This window comes from Falco naumanni, chromosome 8 (assembly GCF_017639655.2).
Source record: "Falco naumanni isolate bFalNau1 chromosome 8, bFalNau1.pat, whole genome shotgun sequence".
In the NCBI taxonomy this organism is placed as follows: domain Eukaryota; kingdom Metazoa; phylum Chordata; class Aves; order Falconiformes; family Falconidae; genus Falco; species Falco naumanni.
Window position 1 is genome coordinate 43,500,331 of NC_054061.1, and position 20,309 is coordinate 43,520,639.

The window sequence follows — 20,309 nt, forward strand, 5'->3', positions numbered from 1 at the left end:
AGCATAGCTAACACCATTTTCTAAGGCAAGCAGCCATTCTCTGTGACTGAGTGGCCACAGAGTCACTCCCTTTCCCCCTATTCTCAGGCCCTCAAGGTTCTGTGAACCAAGTAGACAAACAAAACATTTCTTTTTCGCCTCCCTACTGACCTCAAGATTCCTGGGCATCAGGGCAATTACTCCCTTCCTTACCAGCCTTGAATGTCCCAGTCACCCAGTCAACCCAGTGGTGGTGATGACCCCATCACAGAAGAGGGAAGCATAACAGCACACAGAGCACTGTCCATAAAAATCAAGCAGTTACAAGTCCTGAGTGGTGAACTTGGACCAGAGCTATTGCTGGACAGTGACACCTGTGACCCCCAGTGGTCAGGGATGCCTCCACCACCATCTGCTTCCTCCAAGGACTCAGTGACTTGTACATGTTCACATGCTTTTCCAGTCTAGATTATGATTCTTATATTGATACAGCAAACCATGTACTAAGATTTGACCCAATCTGCAGAGGGTCCAGGTAATTATAAATAATATGTTCAGCTGTATTATAAATTCTGTATTACTTAGGTGATTAGAAATCGTAAGTTAAGTCAGGATCTAGGTCATTAGAAATCATAAGTTAAGACATATTATAAATTCTGTATTACACTACTTACAAATGTAGTAAACTGGTTCTGCTTGTGGAAATCCTGAGCCGTTTTAATTCTAAGTTCTGTGCTCCTGGGGCAGAGGAAGAGCATGAGGAGCCCACCCCCGCCCCCGCAGAGGAAGAAGCAGCAGAGACAAGGTGTGATGGACCACAACGCTCCTTCCCCACCCACCTGTGCTGCTGGGGGGAGGAGGTAAAGACCTTAGGAGTGAAGCTCAGCCTGGGAAAAAAGCAGTGGGGAGAAGGTGTTTTTAAGTTTTGGGTTTATTTCTCATTATCCTACTCTGACTTGAATGGCAATAGGGAAATTAGTTTAACTTAAGTCAAGTCTGTTTTGCCCATGACAGTAACTGCCGAGTGATCTCCCTGTCCACAAGCTTTTTGTCATATTTTCTCTCCCCTGTCCAGTTGAGGAGGGGAGTGATAGAGCAGCTTTGGTGGGCACCTGGTATCCAGCCAAGGTCAACCCACCACACATTGTTAAAAAGAAAAAAATTAAACAAGCCATTATGTGTAAAAGTAAAGTAAACCGTACTCTGTTTCTATACAAATTTTACTACAATTTACAAAAGTTGCAGGACAGGAATTGGGAATTCAATGTCACCAAGTAACAGCATGCATCTGGTCAGAAAGCAAAGACGCTGCTTAGCTGTACTCACCTTACAAACACTTAAAACATCTCCACTTTCATATCAGTATATAAAGGTAACTTGTGAATTCACCAAACTTACGGTCTAGATGTGTGCCATTGAACAATGAGTACCATTACACATAACAGTCCATTACTTAAAAAGATTTAAAGGAATACTTTTCTTTGGCCATGATGAAAAATAAACAAATCTATTAGAGTTCAGCACCTAGGAGGAAAAAAAGGGAGTATCTACTCTATTAGGTTGTCATTAGGATAAATTATGTAAAACAATATGCTGGCAGGAGCATGGATCATCTTTAAAGGTTCTCTGACAAAACAAAGAACTGATCCACTGTTAATAATGCCACATATGTAAGAGGTATTACCTGTTAAACTAGCTCACAAGACAGAAAAGGGGGGAAAAAAGCTCTGAGGTATCTGAGCCCTTCTGCAGTCAACATTAGTTTTGCAATCAGATCGGCACTGTATTCCTGCAAAATGAAAAGGAATCTAACTGCACTCAAAGTGCAAATTTGTCAGGGAAGAAGAAACAGAAAAAGTAGCAGCCAGAGAACTTGCAGCAGGCTTTTTCACCCACGCTTCCACTGCTCTTTCAGCATGGTTGGCAGCACAGCTGTACTGCACAGCCACCTGCCCGGCACCCTGCAGGCAGGCATCAGCTCCAGTTGTACAATCACATTGGGGCCATCGTGTGATTAGGAGAAATGTGCATGTACCATACTCGACATGAATGAATCCAACAAATCCTCATTCATTCTGCATTTTCCCAACAAAAGACATGAAAAGGAGCTGAAGCAAAGGATATGACTTGGTTTAAGGATTTATTACAAACACTGAAACACTTTTGTCCACCATATTATTATCCATTCATCCTCACAATGTAGATCAGATTTTCAGGTAATAATATAAACCTCTTATTTTGGATTTCTTTTTAGTTAAATTACAGTTCTGCCAAAAACTTGCAATCAAATTCACAGAACAAAAAGCCATACAAAAGGACACCTGTGTAAAACAGACACGGTTTCTTGCCTTTTTAATAGGCTATAGTTAGATGAAAGACTACATCCATGACCTAATAGGTCTCACTTTTTTTTTTTAAACTTCAAACTTTTTCTCATCATTCATATACTGTTACACAGTAAGAAAAAGAAAAAGTTGAAGTATGTGTAAGAGGTCTTGTCAGTTTCTGTTTTTACAGGGTTTGATAAAACTAGGTGAATTTTGCTCACATTTTGGGACAATAATAGATTTGTTCTTACCAGCTTAATTCAAAAGTGTGGTTTTTACATCACTGCTTACGATGTACTTTAAAATGCCCTTTTTCTTTTGCTTTAAATCACAGGCTTCAAAATATCTGTTATCAAAAAGAAAAAGCAAAATCTCCAGGGATTTTGCAGAAGAGGGAGTTTCTACAAGAAATCTGATAGATTCTCCTCTATCTAATTAGCTCCCCAGAAAGCATACCAGCAGGGGTATTTCATTTTTCCTTCATTTATCTGAAGCAGCATAAACACTTCATTCAGACATATGTACCATAAAAAACAGCTTTTCTTTCTATGTTCATTTGAAAAAAAAACTAAAATAAACTTCCTTATCATTCAGTCAGCTGCAAAACAGAAAAACATTAGGTAATAAATCTCTATTTAAACCAAAGAACTTATCTAGAAAAAAAGGGAAAGCTGACATCATTCTTCCCTTAAAAACTTTGTATCCAAATCTGTGGTTTCAAAGGTCTTGACTTTTACCCTAGAGTGAAGGGTCAACACAAAGAGTTTAACAGGAAAATCTTAACAGTAATACTTCAAGTATTAAAAAAAACAACAATGCAATTTAGAAATATATGTATCAAGATGTGGTTCTTACTCAAGGGCAAAATCTCCCATCAGACACAAGAAAGATTAAAAAATTTCAGCGAGTAGAAAAAAAAAAAAAAACCCAAGAAATAACCAACAAAGTTAGTTATAGGGAAATTCAAAAAAAGAGCACCAACTGCACTTCATAATGTTTGGTTGCCTGTACATTTGCGTTTTGGTTTAGAGCAAACAGGGCGGTTCTAAAGTTAATACCTTCTGCTTGATCTTCCTCACAGAGCTTTGGTTTGCTTTGCAGAGCAACTCTCGTGCGTGCAGAATGAACTACTTTTGGCAGAACCTCAGCTGGAAGTTCTGCTCCAACAGAACATGCTCTAAACCCTTGAAAGATGTAACAGTTCAAACCCATCTTTGAGTATTTTCAAAAAACAAGGAAAACCAGGACAGTCCAAGAACTAGTGTATATCTTGTTTGAAGTAAAACTCCAAACCCAAATACACCATAGAGGCCTCAACATTAACTGATTCACTCCCCTTACCTGCTCCCATTTGACCAGAAACTTTATAGGTATAGACACAACCAAGATACTAACAAAATTCCAGCGCGCAACCAATTTGTAATCTACAAATAATCTCCACATCTGCCTTTCTGTTAGCAGGGGCACTTTTGTCAAAGTTGCTTCCAGAATTTAAGATGCTGTTTGAAAGAGCAAAGCCCCAACCAAGTATTTTTCTGCTGTTTCACATAAAGATACCAGGAAAAATTGTTTCAAACCATGGAATCACAATCACTTAGGTTGAAAGTGTCCTCTAGAGATCCCCTAACACAACCCCCCTGCTCCAACAGGGTCAGCTAAAGCAGGTTGCCCAGCCAGGTTTTGAGTATTTCACTGACGGAGACTCCACAACCTCTCCAGGCAACCTGCTGTAGTGTTTGAACACCTTCACAGTCCAAGCTTTCTTGTGTTGAGATGCATAATTTTTTATTTGTGTCCGCTGCCTCTTGTCCTGCCTGTCGGCACAACTAAGAAGAGTCTGGATTCCTCTTCTTCATTCCCTCCCATTATGTTTTTGTACATATTGATAAGATCCCCCTGAGCCTTCTTTTCTCCAGACTGCATAGTCCCAGCTCTCAGCCTCAAATGAAAGATGCTCTTAACCACCTCTGTGGCCACAGACATACTGAAGCTTTGCAGGCTCACACCTGAAGTACAAAGCGGAGGAAAATCTCTGTTAAGAGACTGCCTGAACAGGTTTAATTTGTCCAAGCTAAGACACAACCAGTAGGGCTAAGGTTTCTACTGTTTCCCATTTCCTTCTTATCTACCTATCCAAACCTCATTCAGCTGTGAGTTTTCAGAACACCACAAAAAAAAAGCCCTAGAGTAACATACTCTGAATAGCCATCTGGAAGAAACAACTCCTTTGAGCCACAGCTTGTCTATACAATAAAGATACTACCTTTTTGTATTAAGGAAGAAGAAAGTTAACATAGCAGACAATTTGAATTATATTCTACAATAGCAATAACATTTTAACATAGCAAATATAGGCACATGACACTGCCTCAGAAATAAAGCTTTTCCGTCAAAGTTCACAGACGTAAGGAAACCTCTTTCTCCAACACTCTTCTAATACAGAAGCAGTTTCTCCTAATAAAATGCAGAATAAAAACAAAACACCTTTCCTATCATATGTTCTACTAAACCTTTAAATACTCCATTATGTTACACAGCCTGATATTTTTCCCCCTAAGATAAACCGCAAGATCTATTTTTAAGTTAAAATATTTTCATAAAAAAAACATGGATTGCAATCATTTCATTCTCCCTGTTGTTCCATCATCAATACAGAAACTGTTATTCAATATGACATCTGGAAGGCAAAACTCGCACTGGAAATGGCTCTGCATAACTACATGAGAACTTGATATCTGGTGTTTGCTGTGGGACCAAAAGTTACCTCACCAGGGTATCATCTGAACTCCACAGAACTCTGCTTAATTCCACCTTATACAAGCAGGATGAATTGAAGAATTGCTATGCTGAACCAAATTTCCTGCCTAGAAAAAAGCCATTAAAAGAGTATTACTGTTCATTTCTGAAGTAGCACTATAAACAAACACTAATGTTGATTTAGTCAGCGTATGTTATTGTTTCTCGTTTAGTTCAGAAGTAAACACTTGGAACAATTCTAGTACCATGAATGCAGTATTGCAGTATTTTCCAAGTCTTCCGGATGTCACCACGTTCTTCAGAGAATGAAGAACAGCAATCTACCAAAACAAAGGCAGTATTGCCACTGCACTGTCATGAAATCTCTAATTAATAATGCAGTGTTGAGCTACAAAGCATCTTCAGCTATTTCACCCCAACAGAACGTGCCTGCTATAATTTGAGTCCATCATGGCCACACACTACCAGTAAAAAAAACTTAATCTATTTCTTATCCTGCAACAACAGAAGAGTTGGAACAATATAAATGCTATCATATCATTAAATTTTCATCAGGTGATTCTAATCTAATTCTAATGAATCTCCTATTATTAGTCTGAAGTGGCTCAGAGACTGGAAGCACAAGACACAAACAGGAAGAAATTGTATGTTTCAACTCAGTCCCTGTAACCAAATATCTTCAAAGCAAAGAAATAAGAAGGGAAAAGCAACCTCACAACTGAATAGTGATGTTTCTGAATCTGAATATGTTTCTTCTTCTTGACTTATAGTTTGCTTCTATCTGTAATTATTTGTTCCTTTAAAAAAAAAAAAAAGCCAAACAAACAACTTAGACTTTCAACATTGATTTTGACATTTGAGACCTTTAAGTTCACACTACCGCTGAAAGCATGACTAGGAACACAGAATACCTTCCAATTTTCAGTCTGTCTCTAGTTCTCACTTCCCTTTCAGTATGTTAGCATAACTCAGCTTAAAAGCTATGTAACATAATCATTACATCAGTCTTATAGGACATCCTCAAGTTTCACCTGTATGTTACTTCTGATCAGAATACCTCAGAGGCAGTTAACATCTGCCAGAATAATTAGGCTAATAAAATTATTCAGAAATTGTTAATTTTAAATACAAAGGATTAATAGAGACAGCTAATTTATCATACTGGAGCTTCACCAAGCCATTGAGTAAAGTCACATACCTAGTCAAATACCTAGGGGCAAACGACTGGAAATATTAACTCCACCAATGCCACAAACAATACTTCAGCTAACGAATGAAGGACACTGTTCAAATTTTTCACTGAGCTTCTCTCAGGAGCAACCTGCCAGACTGTCACAGTCACCCTGGAAAATTGTGCCTAGGAGTTGTTTTAAAAACACACCACCCTCATCAGCATTGTCAGCATCTCACTGCTGCCATGGAAACTTTCTACAAAACAGTCACCAGTCAGCTGAAGTCTACCTCAATACCAGGAAGCATGCACACTTCTCCGTGAAGATTAAGCTTCTTCCCCTTAACTGCCATCCCCCAACTATATGTCTCTCCTGAAAGGTAACCAACTCTCACAAAGTAACCCTGACTTGACAGCAATTTCAGGAAAAATTAGGTTCCTTCTGCACTGTCAGGCAGATTGCTCGTTTCTCCCTGTATACTCTCTCCCTGGTTTTTCTCACTACTACATTTTCCATCCCGGGGCAGAGGGGGCACTGGGGGGGTGCAGGGGTTGTCATATCTTTTTAGTCTACTGCTCCTAGACCACCAGGCACATGTTAAATACCACAGCACAGTCTCCAGCCAAAAGCACTGTACAGGAGGAAGCAGGTGGCAGCGAGACGAGCTGCATCTCCAGCACACAACCCCAAGGTAGGAGCCAAAGGACTGCAGCCAAACCCCACAAAAGGCAGCAAGAGACAAGCATTCAACATGTACTGGTTGCTTCAGTTATGGAGTCAATCACACAACCATGTGGAACTTACCACAGTGCATATAGAAACACAAAAAGTTTTAAAGCAAATTCCTCTCTCAAGGATTTCATACCAGCTTTGTTTCATTCTGACACTTCTGGATGGTAACATTCTTACACCCATAAGCTTCAACCCTTACGTATACCCAAAAACCTTCCAACTTCACAAGAAACAGTGAAATCTAGCAGAGCTGTCAGCATTTCACCCTACCAGTGCTGCAAAAGGCAAAAATAAGTAAAAGCACACCCATTTCAAAAAAGCTAATTATTTATTTACACAGGGTAAGCAGTATCAACTCCTGTCAAGTATCATTTCCTTTGCGGGGGGGGGGGGGGGGGGGGGGGGGGGGGGGGGGTGGAATCTCACTTTTAATTTTGGGCATCAGTAAATTTCCTACTGGTATATTTATCTTCCGAGTTCTGCAAGCAGATTGCTTCTCTGCTGCTGCTCAGCAGTATCCCAGTGACTATATCAAACCCAAGAAGTTTGAGTAACTTAACTTGACTTTTAAGGTCTGTTCTTTAAATGCTGAGAATTGTTATCATTTTTGGAAGTAAAACCAGCTTCTGTCTACTGCTGCCTTATAGTTCTAAATTATTTTGGAAGAGGGCAAGGGGGGGAAAAAAGGGAGAGAACCAAAAGGGTCACATAGATATTAAATATGGTCTACACATGTAGCCACTATATAGGCCACCCACACCTCCTTTGTATGAAGCATTCACTGTTTTGTCCCCTCAAGCCGATCAGAACAGATGTGGTTTTGTTTCCACTTAACCAAGAGAAGCTCTATTTGACAAGCAGGTTCTGGAAAAAAACAACTGATGTCTGACCTAAGGGAAAATGAGGCTTGACTAAAGGGGAAAAAACAACCAAACAAAAAACAGTAAAACAGTTCTAAATGTTGTTTCAGAGCAATACATGACCCAACCTAAAACTGCTCTCCCAGGTCTGAACTTGGCCCCTTCTGTCAAAGTACAGTGCTGATTACAAGCAGTGGATCCAATTTGAAGAGGTGAAGCCTTGCTTAGTAAGGCTTAGTGAGAATCAAAATCATGCCATCCCTTCAAGTTTCCACAAGCTCACAAGAACTGCTCGTCTTCTAGCACTCAAGCAACTCCTGTGGAGCCAGGACTTTCCAGGTCTTGGAGGATTTGGACCTTGTCTGTAGGAAGAACTTGGATGGGGGGAGAGAGAAAGTATAGGGACAGTAGGGCCAAGCATAAAGGAGGTAGGCAAGATTCCAAGAGCAGGAAAGCACAGCATACTTGCTTTAAATGATCATTACATAGCACCAGCCAACCACCCGATCTGCTGGTTACATGCTCCTCTAGCCTTCCAGTTAGCAAATGAACTTTAAAATAAGCTTTATTTTCTTTTTTTTTTCCCTTGGCTATTTTCATGCCATTCAGGTTCTTGTAAAACATAATTAATCTTCTTCCTGACAAGTCTGAATTCCAATTGCATGAGTTAATTTTTTCTAAAAACTCACTTATATAACAAAGTTTGATCACTAAATCACACAAAGCCTAACCTCTCTGAAGCAATGAAAACTACAGCCTGATCTCCAATCTGGGTATTTCCAATGCAGAAAGTTTATTTTTGTTCAAAAAAAAAGCCAAGACAGAGTTCCCTTCCCCAACACTATTACTATCATGTGGAGACAAGGCAAATCATTAACTACAAGCTCTGAACAGCCTCATTAGCAGCACAGCACTCTGAGTTCTACAAGGTATTTTTAACTTGCACCATGACCATCTTTACTCTAACAAATGAATTAAAGGCCACTCCTTATTAGAAAATTAAATGGGGATTTAGTATTTCTAGTTTCTTCAAATGTTTAGCTGACAGAAAATCTTAACCAATTATTCCCAAAGTGTAAAAATTTAATTTACAAAACCGTAAACTCTTTCTGTCAAGCTACAGTTGTATTAAGTTATGATTAATGTTATGAAGGCTTTTTTTAATATATGCATATACAGTATGCTTAGGCTATTGTATAAGTTTGTATATACTGTATATGTTACCACAAAAACTGCGGTAACTTCTAAGATTTATTGGTAAGGGGTAGAACTTGCTTTGGAGTGGAATTAAGGCAGGCACATCTTTCTTCTTAAACAAAGCTTTAGTGTAAAGATCTTAGGTAGCACTAAGTATTACTTATCAAATTATGCAGCTCCTTATGCAAGAATTACAGAGGTCTTAGAAATAAATCTCTGCAAGAGCAAATATCAGTTTACCATAGCTTTAGTTGCTATGGTGTGGTCTGACACTAAGCGCAGTCCAACCCAATTTGCAGCATATACATAAAAACCACTAAAAAAGAAAGCTCTTCAACTGTTTTTTTCCACCAAAAAAAAAAATCCTGATTAAGCACAGGGGAAAGAAAATTTGTAAAGCGTGGATGAGACACGAGCATCTGATTAAGAGAAAACACAGAACTGTAATGTTACCTCTAACTACAGAGAGGCTTTTAAAAGCAGCATATACTATGTTTACAAACTAGAACATCAGTTCCTCAGCATCATAATCAGAGACCTCTATACAAAGATCTCTGATAACAACAAATATGGGAGTCTATTCTCTGTCAGAGCCATTAGCAATGGCACTGCACACCCAGCAGAGGAGAAGGAAAAAAAAAAAGTAAACATACCATAGAAACACCAACAAAGACCCCAGAGCCATTAACACAAGAGTTGCTCAGTCTGCTTACAATAAGAACTATAAAGTCAGCAGAACAGTCTCGAATGGTAACTTGTTCTACTCAAAATCCCAACACATTTGACTTCGCAACACTGCACCTTATGAGGCAACAAACCACAAGATATTTTTGAGCAAAAAGTTAGAAAGGAAAAACCAGAGAAAAGCCTCCGTTCAGCTAAGGTAACTTTTAATGAACTGCAGCCAACACAGATAATCTATCACATGAAGTAACCCTTTATTTTCCAACTAATTCTGGCTGTTTTCTAGTCAAATTAATCTTCCAAGTCAATTGCAGCAGGAGAGATAAAAATATAATTTTATAATGAAAACTAGCACCCAGCCTAACCACAAGATAATCCATTGCTTCTCCATAACAGAATCTTTCTTCCACAATTATCAAGCTGGCTGACAAGCATTCATTAAGTTACATCCAGCAAAGCATCAACTTCAATGTAGTTTTCAAAAAAAACAAGGCAAAGCCACTTGTTCATACCAATTTAGGAAACCTTCTTAAAAACAAACAAAAGCAACAACAAAACCTCAAAGCAAAACACACCAAAAAAAACCCCAAACACCACCAACACACAAGATTTAATGCTGCTTTGCCTCATCCATGTGTAGGGCTCATTTTTGTACAAATTTGTACAAAAGTTACAAATACAATTTTGACACTTATCAATTTTCAGGTTTTTACACTGATTACCATTTAAACGTTTGTTCTGTGAAGATTTATATTGCTTCTGTGGAGGAAAAACCTCACATATATAAGTGCCATAAGTTCAAAGAAATCTATTTCACTTATTTTGTTCGGAATACTTGGTTATAAACCCAAACTGAATAAGAACATCTCTCACAGTATTGCTTTTATAAGGTTTGCAGTTTTTTTAATTTAAGTTATATCTGGCTTACCAAAAAAACCCAGCATATACATTAAAATCCACTGCACATCTTAACTCAATGCATTAGAATCATAAAAGAGATCTCCCAGGTCTTCACTAAATGAAATCTGGCTCTTCCTTAAGAGCAATTACATTTCTTATATCTCTACCTCCTCCCAGAAGCTTGCTTTCTGTCCTGCTATCCCAACCGTTTGGAATCTCCTTCTAACTTCCCAGTGGGTTGGTGTATGGACAGCCTGTAACCATGTAAGACACCTGTATTAATGTAACAATTCCTTCTTAACTCTCTGCCTCATACATTTACAGATAGCAGTCCGAATGGTTTGTTCCTGCTCCAGAAAATATTTATATATAGGCATTAATAGGAAGGGCCTCTTCTTGCACGAGATCTATCAATCACGCAGCCATGCAGCAAGTCAAATAGGGAACCTGATCTGACAGAAAATTGACCTGGCAGAAGAACTAGTTCACCATCAGATCAACCGATCCTTTCAACAGCTGCCTGCCAGAGCACATTAAATGTATCATGAAACCACACACCACAAGTTTACAAAGAACTGGCTAGGCATCTCAAAAAATAAAGCAAACCTAGAATAACATCTCATAAGAACCACTCCTTGAAGCCAGCATTTTCTCTTTAACAGGCACTTGAATCTTCCAACTATCACAAAGGAAATGGACAGAAAAGGAAAACGTTGTGCAATTTGAAATCCGTATCATGTGGCCTTGGTTTTTAAAACAGCACTTGGCTAGACACAGATGAGCAGTAAGAAAAGTTCACATTCTCGCAGAGTAAGAGAGCAGAACTTCTCCAACCTGCTAAATACACAGGATGGAGACAGTTCATATGACTTACAAGGATATTCATTTTATGATCACCACCAAAACTTTTAAATGCCCCCTATAACAGGCCATTGAAGTCATTCTGCATCTGTGTTTTAGTTACAATTCGATACAAAGCCTATTCTGTTGGGAAGTGTTACGACAAACCATCCTGGTGTACCTCACCCTGCATACCTTTCCTCCTGCAAAGCCCACAAAGATGCTTCAATATGTTGTCATTTTTCTCATTTAACTGGCAAAGGGCTGTCATACCTGAACTCATCCCTGAAGATGCTACCCAGCTCCTCGGAGAGGTAAACCATGCTTTCCAGAGGTGAACAGCACTGTTTCACCAAGTGGTAACTACTCATGTTCACAATGCAATTAACTCTGGCATGGCCAATGCAAAGGGACCTAAATTGCTGCTAAACCAAATTCAGACTGTACCATTCCCCCTTCCCTCAGATATAAAGAAGATGCTTTAAAAGCACCTCACTAGATTCATTAAAAACAACAAAATTCATCTGACATCTCCAAAATTACGTCCACATATGGTCAAATGCATAGAATTTATAAGTGGGTTTGGGCCGAGGAAGTGGGATGAGGTATGCTTGTTTGTTTTTTTACTAACGAAAAAAAGGCATATTTGACTAGGCACAAGACTATTAAGTGGTATAAAATAAATCTCAGAGAGTTTGAGAGAAAGTCATGTAAGCAACCTAAGCCTTGTGAAAATTCAACTGAAGTCAGACAAGTTCAGTGTGTCCAAGAATCCAATCCAATATAACCTGACCTCAGTTTCCTCAGGCATTCAATTTAGTTAAAGAAATAATATCAACATTTAACAGCATCAGTAGGTAACTAACAATATTTTCTATAGGTAAGTAATTGCTGCTCCAATTTAGCATCCACCTATACAATGGATGTATGCTTATATATAAATATTTAGAATACATTTTACATCTCAAAAGATACAAGTTTGTAAGTGGAAAGAAGAAAGTAGAAAGGAGTTTCTAAATGAAACTCTCACCCAGGCATTCTACAAGTACTGCAACAAAAAATAACTATGATTTAAATAACTCAAATGATTTAATTAACTCAAATGACTCACACCTTAAACAAGGATTAATCCAACAACTTTGGGGCCTTTTTTACCTTAGAAGAGCTATTTACTCCTCAGGAAAGATACAGCTTATGCTAGTGGAACTGCTTCCACTTGGCTGATTTAGATCCATTCCCCAGACCGAGTAAGCTGAAGTCCTCTGGCCAGTAAACCCACGCCCATGGCAGGGGGGGCCTCTACCAGCAGCAGCGGCTTGACACTGAGCATCAGTCTGGTCCAAGCCAGCCACCTCCTGGGACTCAAACACCTGAACCCTCATCCCTCCTCAGTCCCTTTCCACAGCCTGGGAAGCGCAAACAGAAACACAAAGGCACCACCTGGGTCAACAGAAAACCATCCGATTTTAAGGAAGAAGTACTTTTCTCGACTGTTTTGTTTGTGCCTGTGGAAAATAAAAAGCTTAATGACAAAACTGAATACACACAACTTGCAACCCAGATCAGGAACACGTAGTTCTGATTGTCGTAGTTCTGATTGTCGTCAGCCTAACAATTAGCAATTGATGTGTAATACTGAAGATAGCCAAAAGCATTAGCAGGCAAGACTCCTAGGGGTTGGTTTTTTTCATTTAAGTGGCCTCATTCATAAAGAGTAGCAATTGCAGTCTTAGAGCTGGCCTTTGCCATCAGCAGTATTTGCTGGAGATTTAAAATATTACATACAAATAAACACAAGTTTTCCCGAAGTAGTTCATTAGCAACAACCAACATCTAGGTCAGGAGCTGAAAAGCTTTCTATCACACATACTATTAAGAACAGCCACCTTTTCATACAGCAAAATTCAAAACAAAGCGATCTAAATGCAGGGGTCAGAGACTGAACGCATCTGATCTGCATTAGCCGGACACGTGAACAAAGCGCTGAAGCGCACTGCCAGAAGCCCCCTACCTACAGGGCCGTGGGGAGGGGGCGGCACACGGGTGAAGCCTCATACGGCAAACCGGGACAAAAGCAGCTGGCTGGGGTGAAACCAAACCATAACCCGTCACCCACCCCCCCACCCACCCCGTGCCACCACCGACGGGGAGCTGGGCCGAGAGGCACAAGGAGACAGAGGCAAGATTCAACAGTGAGCGAAAAAAGAGACAAGGCTTTAAAGATACATACAAAAAGAAAATAATTTAAAGGAAGTCACCACGACAGTAGCAGATCTAGGGGTGAGATTTACCTCCCCCACAAAACCACCGGAAAAATGCAGAGTAATCTAAGCGGACGCACGCACGTATGTGCATCCACAGGCAGAAACATACAGGCACAGCGAGCGCACTGGCAAGAGTTGCCGGGGTCCCAGCACGAACCGGCAGGGCAGGGCTCCGGCAGCAGCCACCGGCACGGTGGGTGACGATGCGGCACATAGCAGCAGCACCCTCCGCCGGGCCGCACCGGGCGGGGCGCGGCGGTTCTAGAAGGAGCCGCCGCCCCCCGGGGCCGCGCCGCCCGCCCGCTGCCGGGCGGATAAAGTTTGCAGCAGCCGGCGGCGGCGCCACTGCAGTGCCGGGCGCATCCGCCGCAGTGAGCGAGCCCCAGCCTGCGGGAGGATGAGCGCCGGTAGGCCTGAAGCCGGCCGCCGCCACGGCATCCCCTGCCTCCACCCCGCCGCGCCCCCGCCGCTCTCCCGCTGCACTGACCGATAACCTCCTGCAGCTCGTAGGCGTCCCTGCAGATGGGCCAGCCGACAGCCGGGGCGGCGGGCGCGGGCGCTGGCTGAGGCTGCTGGACGTGGACCGGCGACTCGCCCTGCTCCGCCATGGTGCTGCCGGAGCGCCCAGGCACCCGACGACCTTCTTCAAACTTCCCTTCCAGCAACACCTTTCGGCCGCGCTCCCTCCCGCCCTCCCTGCGCAGCCGGCCGCCGGGAGGAGGCAGGGCACCGAGGGGGAGGAGGCAGAGGCGGGCGCCGCCGCCGGCCCGGCCGCTCGCCCCGCGCCGCTGAGGGGAGAGGGAGAGAGGCGGCTGGGCCCGGCGGCCCCCGGCCGGCGCCGGCGGAGCGCGGCGGTCGCCCCCCTTACGGGGCTTCGCCTGAGGGAGAAGCGCGGGCGCCCCGACAGGGCTGCCCTTGGCAGGCGGGGGGGCGGCCCCGGTAACCCCGGCGGCTCGGCGCCTTCCCCGGCGCTTCCAAACCTGTCCGCATCTCCGGCTATCTCCCTGCCCCCCGCGGCTCCCAGTGCGGCGAGGCCCCGCAACGGGCGGCGGCTGAGCCCGCGCAGGCCACGGCTCCGCCGGTAGAGACCCCGGGGCCCCGCCGCGGCTGAGTGCGAGGGCTGGGAAGGGGCTCGAGGGAAGCCTCACCGCACGGCAGGGGTGCTGGAAGGCACCGGTGAGGCCGGTAACACAAGCACACGGGGAGCACAGCTCTCAGGCATTCCCCTGAGAGCGCTGTTACTACCAGATTACTTGTATTTAAATTTTGAGGAGGTGAAAAAAAGGCATTTGTTTTCATCAGTGATGAGGGCTGCAGTCCTGGGAAGGCGTGAAGCTGCCACTTGACAGGAGTAGCCCTTTCAGGGGAGGGTTGCAGAGCTGCACCACATCACCGGGGTGTGGACACCGCCTCAGTTCTGCCACCAAGCACTGTGCACAGCGGAGCAGCGTTCCTCTTGGCTAACCAGAACCGAATGATTTAAACAAATGCTCAAGAAAAGAATCATAATTAAACTTCTCTACTGCTTCCCATTATAAGACACTGAAGAAAAAAAAAAAAAAGCAACTGTGGTCAGATGAAACTCCACTGTTAATACTAGTACTGATTTTTCTTTCCACCCTCTCAGTAGCGTCAGTGTTTGTATAAATAATTAGAAGATCACTCTTTGTGCAGTCTACAGGCTCACTCCTACTTTGAATGCTTTGTATTTTAAGATTTATTGAGATATGGAGGAGTGGTAATATTTCCATAGATTTTAAAATCTTGCTTTGTACTACAACAGGAATTTAGTGTAATTAGAACTAAGAATGACAATATATGAGCAGAAAAGCTTTCAAAGTCATCACTGGTTAAAAGCAAAACTCAATCTCGTAAATTGCTAGGAAGTATGATGAAGTGTGATTTAAACTCATGAAAAGATACGCATAACCTGTTAGATACTTCATTCAGTCCTAGCTCAGTTCAGGATATCTCTTTTACCAACTAAACATTTAGTGTAGTTTTAGTGAAGATGTTAATTTAATAGAAGGTTATTCCAAAAAGAAAAGCAAGTTACTTCTGTTTTGCTGTGTTGTTGAGAAAGCTGAGGGAAGAATAAATTCCACACCTCTGCATAACCTTTCATCAGAAGGTATGTCAGCAGCTTGCAAATATGGAATCATTTGTGCACTGAACTTCCATTTTCTCACAAGCAAGTTAAGCTTAACATAGAGGCTCCTACTAGAAAAAAAACATTGCACGTTTTTGTGCTAAACTAATGATTCCTCTCAATCTTGTTTTTAGAACCTAGGTGATTAAAATATTTTTATATACACACATTAGAAATTATCTGCCACAAAACTAAAGGTCAGCAAGACTTGGAAGAGGAAGTATTAAATTGTCATTCAATATTAAGCTTAATGCCAAGACTAGACAAACTTGTTGTTAGTAGAGAAGACCTTTCTGCCAGCAATAGCATGAAAAAAAAATGAGTAAGACAGCAAGAGCACAGGCCAAATCAATCAGCATAGAAAAATGGGTTACTCACTATTGATGGAAAACAGCCAACTTCTCCATCTGTATTCAGTTGTTGCGGGTGGTGGCAGGGGGAGGTTAGTTCCTGAGCCATGAATTTCTGTAATGCTCCTGCTATATCAGTGTCTAAACTGATGTTTCATAGCTGATACCATCACAGTAATTTTTGTGCTGATTATTTTCCCACTAGTCTTACAACTTTGGGATTTTCTAGAGTGTACCTGCACTCTGCAATTTGTTGAGAAGAGCAGCTTTTAGAGGAAGAACTTTCCAGGATAGCAATTTTATAGACAGTGGGACCTGTGGAAAATGTTCTGTGCATTCAGGGTACAACTCAAGAAAATATCAGAGCAGGGTGAGAGAATAGAAAAGAAAGCAACAGCAGGACCTGGAAGTGGTTGGTCTGTGCCAGTAGGCCAAGCTGCCTTTGGAAAGCAGGTCTCCTGCTGAACACATACATAGAAGAGCCCCGTAGCACCAAAGGCTCTGCTGTTCAAAGCATTACAGGCAATACAGTTCTTCCACAAGACTTTTCACACACTGAAAAGATAGCAATCTGCAGATTTTAAAGATTCCAGAGAAAGAGCTAGGACTCACTTAAAATCACTGTTCTCCAGATTGAAGACAGTTCAGAACAGTCCTGCCTCAACATGGTTTGGCCTTTCTTAATGCTTGAGAACATAAGACTCCGAAAGATTGTCTGGGTCACTGAATCCAGTCACCAAATGATTGATTCTAAAGTGAAAAAAAGGCTTTGCATAGCAAGGCTACAATCAAAACTGACAATATTTAAAGTATTACCCTCTGCAAATAGAGAAGGGGGGAGGGGGGGAGTTTACAGGAAAATAATTCAGACTTCATTTCTAGGTGCACAAGGAATAGCATCCACCCAGTCCTGAATGGAAAGGCAGTAGATGCAACCTAAACAGCCATATAACCTAGCATAGACTACACCAGAGTGAGAAGGAACTATTGCCTCTACTACCACTTCTATCTCGGAGAAACAAGTAAAACAAAACCATTTCCTCTCCCAAAAATGGCCTAATGTTGCACTTATGACCATCACATGGTGTAGCACAGCTCTCTGCAATTAGACATAAAGTTTGAAAGCCTCTAATTTGGTAACCATGAGAGATGGCTGTGCTTTAAAAGACATCATGAGATACAAAGGCTGACACAACAGCATCTGGTGCTGATGGGAGTGGACTAAACACTTTCAACCTCCCTTTCTCTTCTAGTGAATGTATGGTTAAATAGATAATATGCCCATTATTGTCACTGGGATGCTTGCTTTCATCACAGCTTGCAGCTTAGATTAGTTTCTGCTCACACAGAAGACATGAGAATCTTGGCAATTCACATTACAAAAAGCATCTTACTTAATACACTGGAAAACCTTTGATTCAGAAGTCACTGTCAGCTGTGTTCTTACTAGGTCTCACTGAAGTTAATGTCTATCAGAGCATAGTGACCTTACAAAATAAACTGCTTCTTTTTTTTTCCTAGATTGAAGGCCTTGGTGCCTTTGTCTCCTTTCTTCCCCACCTCCTCATAAACCTTTGCAAGCTGTTCTACTCAGCACATTTACTCCTTAAACTCAAGTAGGAAGATTTTTTCTTCCGGCTATTAATGATTGTTGAATCAGTAACCATTAAGCTAGAGTTTGTTATATGGTCAAATGGGCCTTTTAGTTATTTCCTGATATGCCATACTTTGAGCTGTTACCAGTCCTTGCAACAGAAACTTCCATTGCCTTTCTTGTAAGTACAGGCAGTGCCACAATACATGCTACTGTGATTAGTGACTTCCTATTGGAAACAGGATTAAGTACTGTTCTCTTTCATGTGAACAAAGCTTTTTCTTAAGTATTTTCTTATTTGACCATCCTATTTTTCAGGCCACAGATAAAGGAAATGCTCGCATCTTTGTCTTAACCATTCTGAATGTGAGGGGCCTTGACAGGCATATTGAAGATGTCACTTAAAAGAATAATAGAGCCTGTGTGAGTTTCTCTGCAGAGCTGGAGAGCAGATGCAGCCTCTGTTTTCATGGAGCTCATGCCTCAATGTCACAGCTAGCATTGCATGGTAGGAACCACTGTTAAGGTAGTTAAGTCTTTACATCCTCCCCATCCAGCTTTTCAGATGAGACCATGAGAACACATTTTGCCATTAACATGCTGTTGCTACCAAAGCAGCCAAAACTTGAAAATCACCAGCTTAAAAATTACTAGCTCATTTCAGCACCATAAGCACCAGTGGTTCATTACCTAACTCATGATGGCACACTAAACATCATACATTTCAAACATTCAAAATTCAGAACTGTGCATGTATTTAGAATATTTACACACTAGCCATTCATGTATTGGCAACAATAGCCTTTTTGCAACAAACGGCTTTTGGAACCTGCAGGAATGATGATCTCCACTGTGATGATTTGAATGAATTTAGGATACAGTCACCATGAAGATGACAGTGGACTAAAGGTTATTGTTGCTTTTGAACTCTAGTTTAATATCATTAAGACTTTGTGGAAGTGTCTGGCTTACTGATGCTTTTAGCAGGAATGAACTTTCTATAGCTGTGAATGGATAAAACTCAAAAGAGTTGGTCTAGGAATTTGCACGACTTTCATCACTGTAGGATATGAACATCTCATGCATATTAATAAATTAATCTTCACATACCAAAAGGCTGGGGAGTATAATTATCTCAATTTCACAACTGGAAACAGAGAAATCTTAAGGGATTTGCTAAAGGTCATACAAGAAGTCTATAGCAAAACTGGGAATATTACACATATTTTCTAAGGATGGGATTTCACACAGCGTCACAGCAAGATCAGGGACCTAATCTGGCTGACGGTTAATTCCTGGTTTGGTTCAGCTGAAAACATTAACTAGTTCACCAGATGGCCAAAAAAGTGATAGGATAAACAGGAGAGACATGAGAAAAATGTGGCAAATAGCAGGAAATGGGACATGCTATCCTTTCCTATTTATCAATTAAAGATCACTAAGCTTCCTGGCATCAAGACAAGCTATGGAATCGTGTCTGAAACAAAAATGCATTAACAAATTAGTAGCCTCCACTCTAGGAAGATTAAAATGCTAGTTAAGGCATTAAAAATAGAATTCAAATCTAAAGAAAAATCTCCCTTCCTCAGAAGAATGAGGTGCTTTAAAATTCCTAAACACTCTAATTCCTTTCTCTGCTATCTGTAAGAAAAGCTAAAATGTACAGTAATAATCTCCTCTAATGTTCACAGTATTAACAAAAACATTTGTTGACTCAAATACTTAGATTTTAATCTTCTTCAAAAGACTTTTAACAATTGCTTTGGGTGTCACACCATTTGTGTAATTGAAGAAAATGAGGCTTTAAATGTAGCAATATAAACAACATTATTTTCTAATGCATCCTTTATTAGTTTTATGATTTCTTTAAAAATCTAACTTATCCATGAAAGACAGAAACCTAAACTCATCAACACTGTGCTTTTAATAGACAAGAAATAGAAATTAGGCAGTTTTGGCACAACCCATTTTTAAGTTTTACTTTAAAACAAACAAAACACTCCCAGCAGACATCATTATTCACATATGCTGTACCCGTAAAAGCCCTGCTTTTAATATATACCACTAGGTTTAACATGCCAAGAAAGCACTCCCAATTTTGTTTCGGTCATTATCAATAGTAGAATCAACTGTGTGTGAAAGTCAGATATCCTGGTATAAGCAAGTTTTGCTAATGAATCCTCTGCAAATACAGCGATCCAAGTCAGAGCTCTGACCCCATCCTCTGGCAAGTATGATTGTACCTACATACAAAACTAGTTATAGCAGCAGAAACCACACGTTGACTAGTTCTGTTTGCTATGTTTTCGTAAGGGTCCTTATGGTGCTAATATAAAAGTCTAATTTTGCCAATATACAGGAAAACATATTTGGAAATGGTGCCAGTAAAATGCAGTTTTATCTCTGTTGGTAAACAGCTCCTAGTGTAGGTACAGCTTTGTCTTACCAGTGATGACACCAACACGTGGCATGGTATGAATGTACTCACTCATATAGGTCTTACC

General features: G+C 41.1%; 1 protein-coding gene across 1 annotated transcript in view; it reads right to left on the bottom strand.

The window, feature by feature from the left end:
* The window catches only part of STK39 (serine/threonine kinase 39), a 101,831-nt gene extending 87,357 nt beyond the window's left edge, over window positions 1-14,474 (bottom strand). The window contains exon 1 of the mRNA XM_040604995.1: window positions 14,200-14,474. Within this exon, the coding sequence (XP_040460929.1) occupies window positions 14,200-14,320 (121 nt within the window). The 5' untranslated portion in view covers window positions 14,321-14,474. The remainder of the gene's footprint in view (window positions 1-14,199) is intronic.
* Window positions 14,475-20,309: the final 5,835 nt, after the last annotated feature.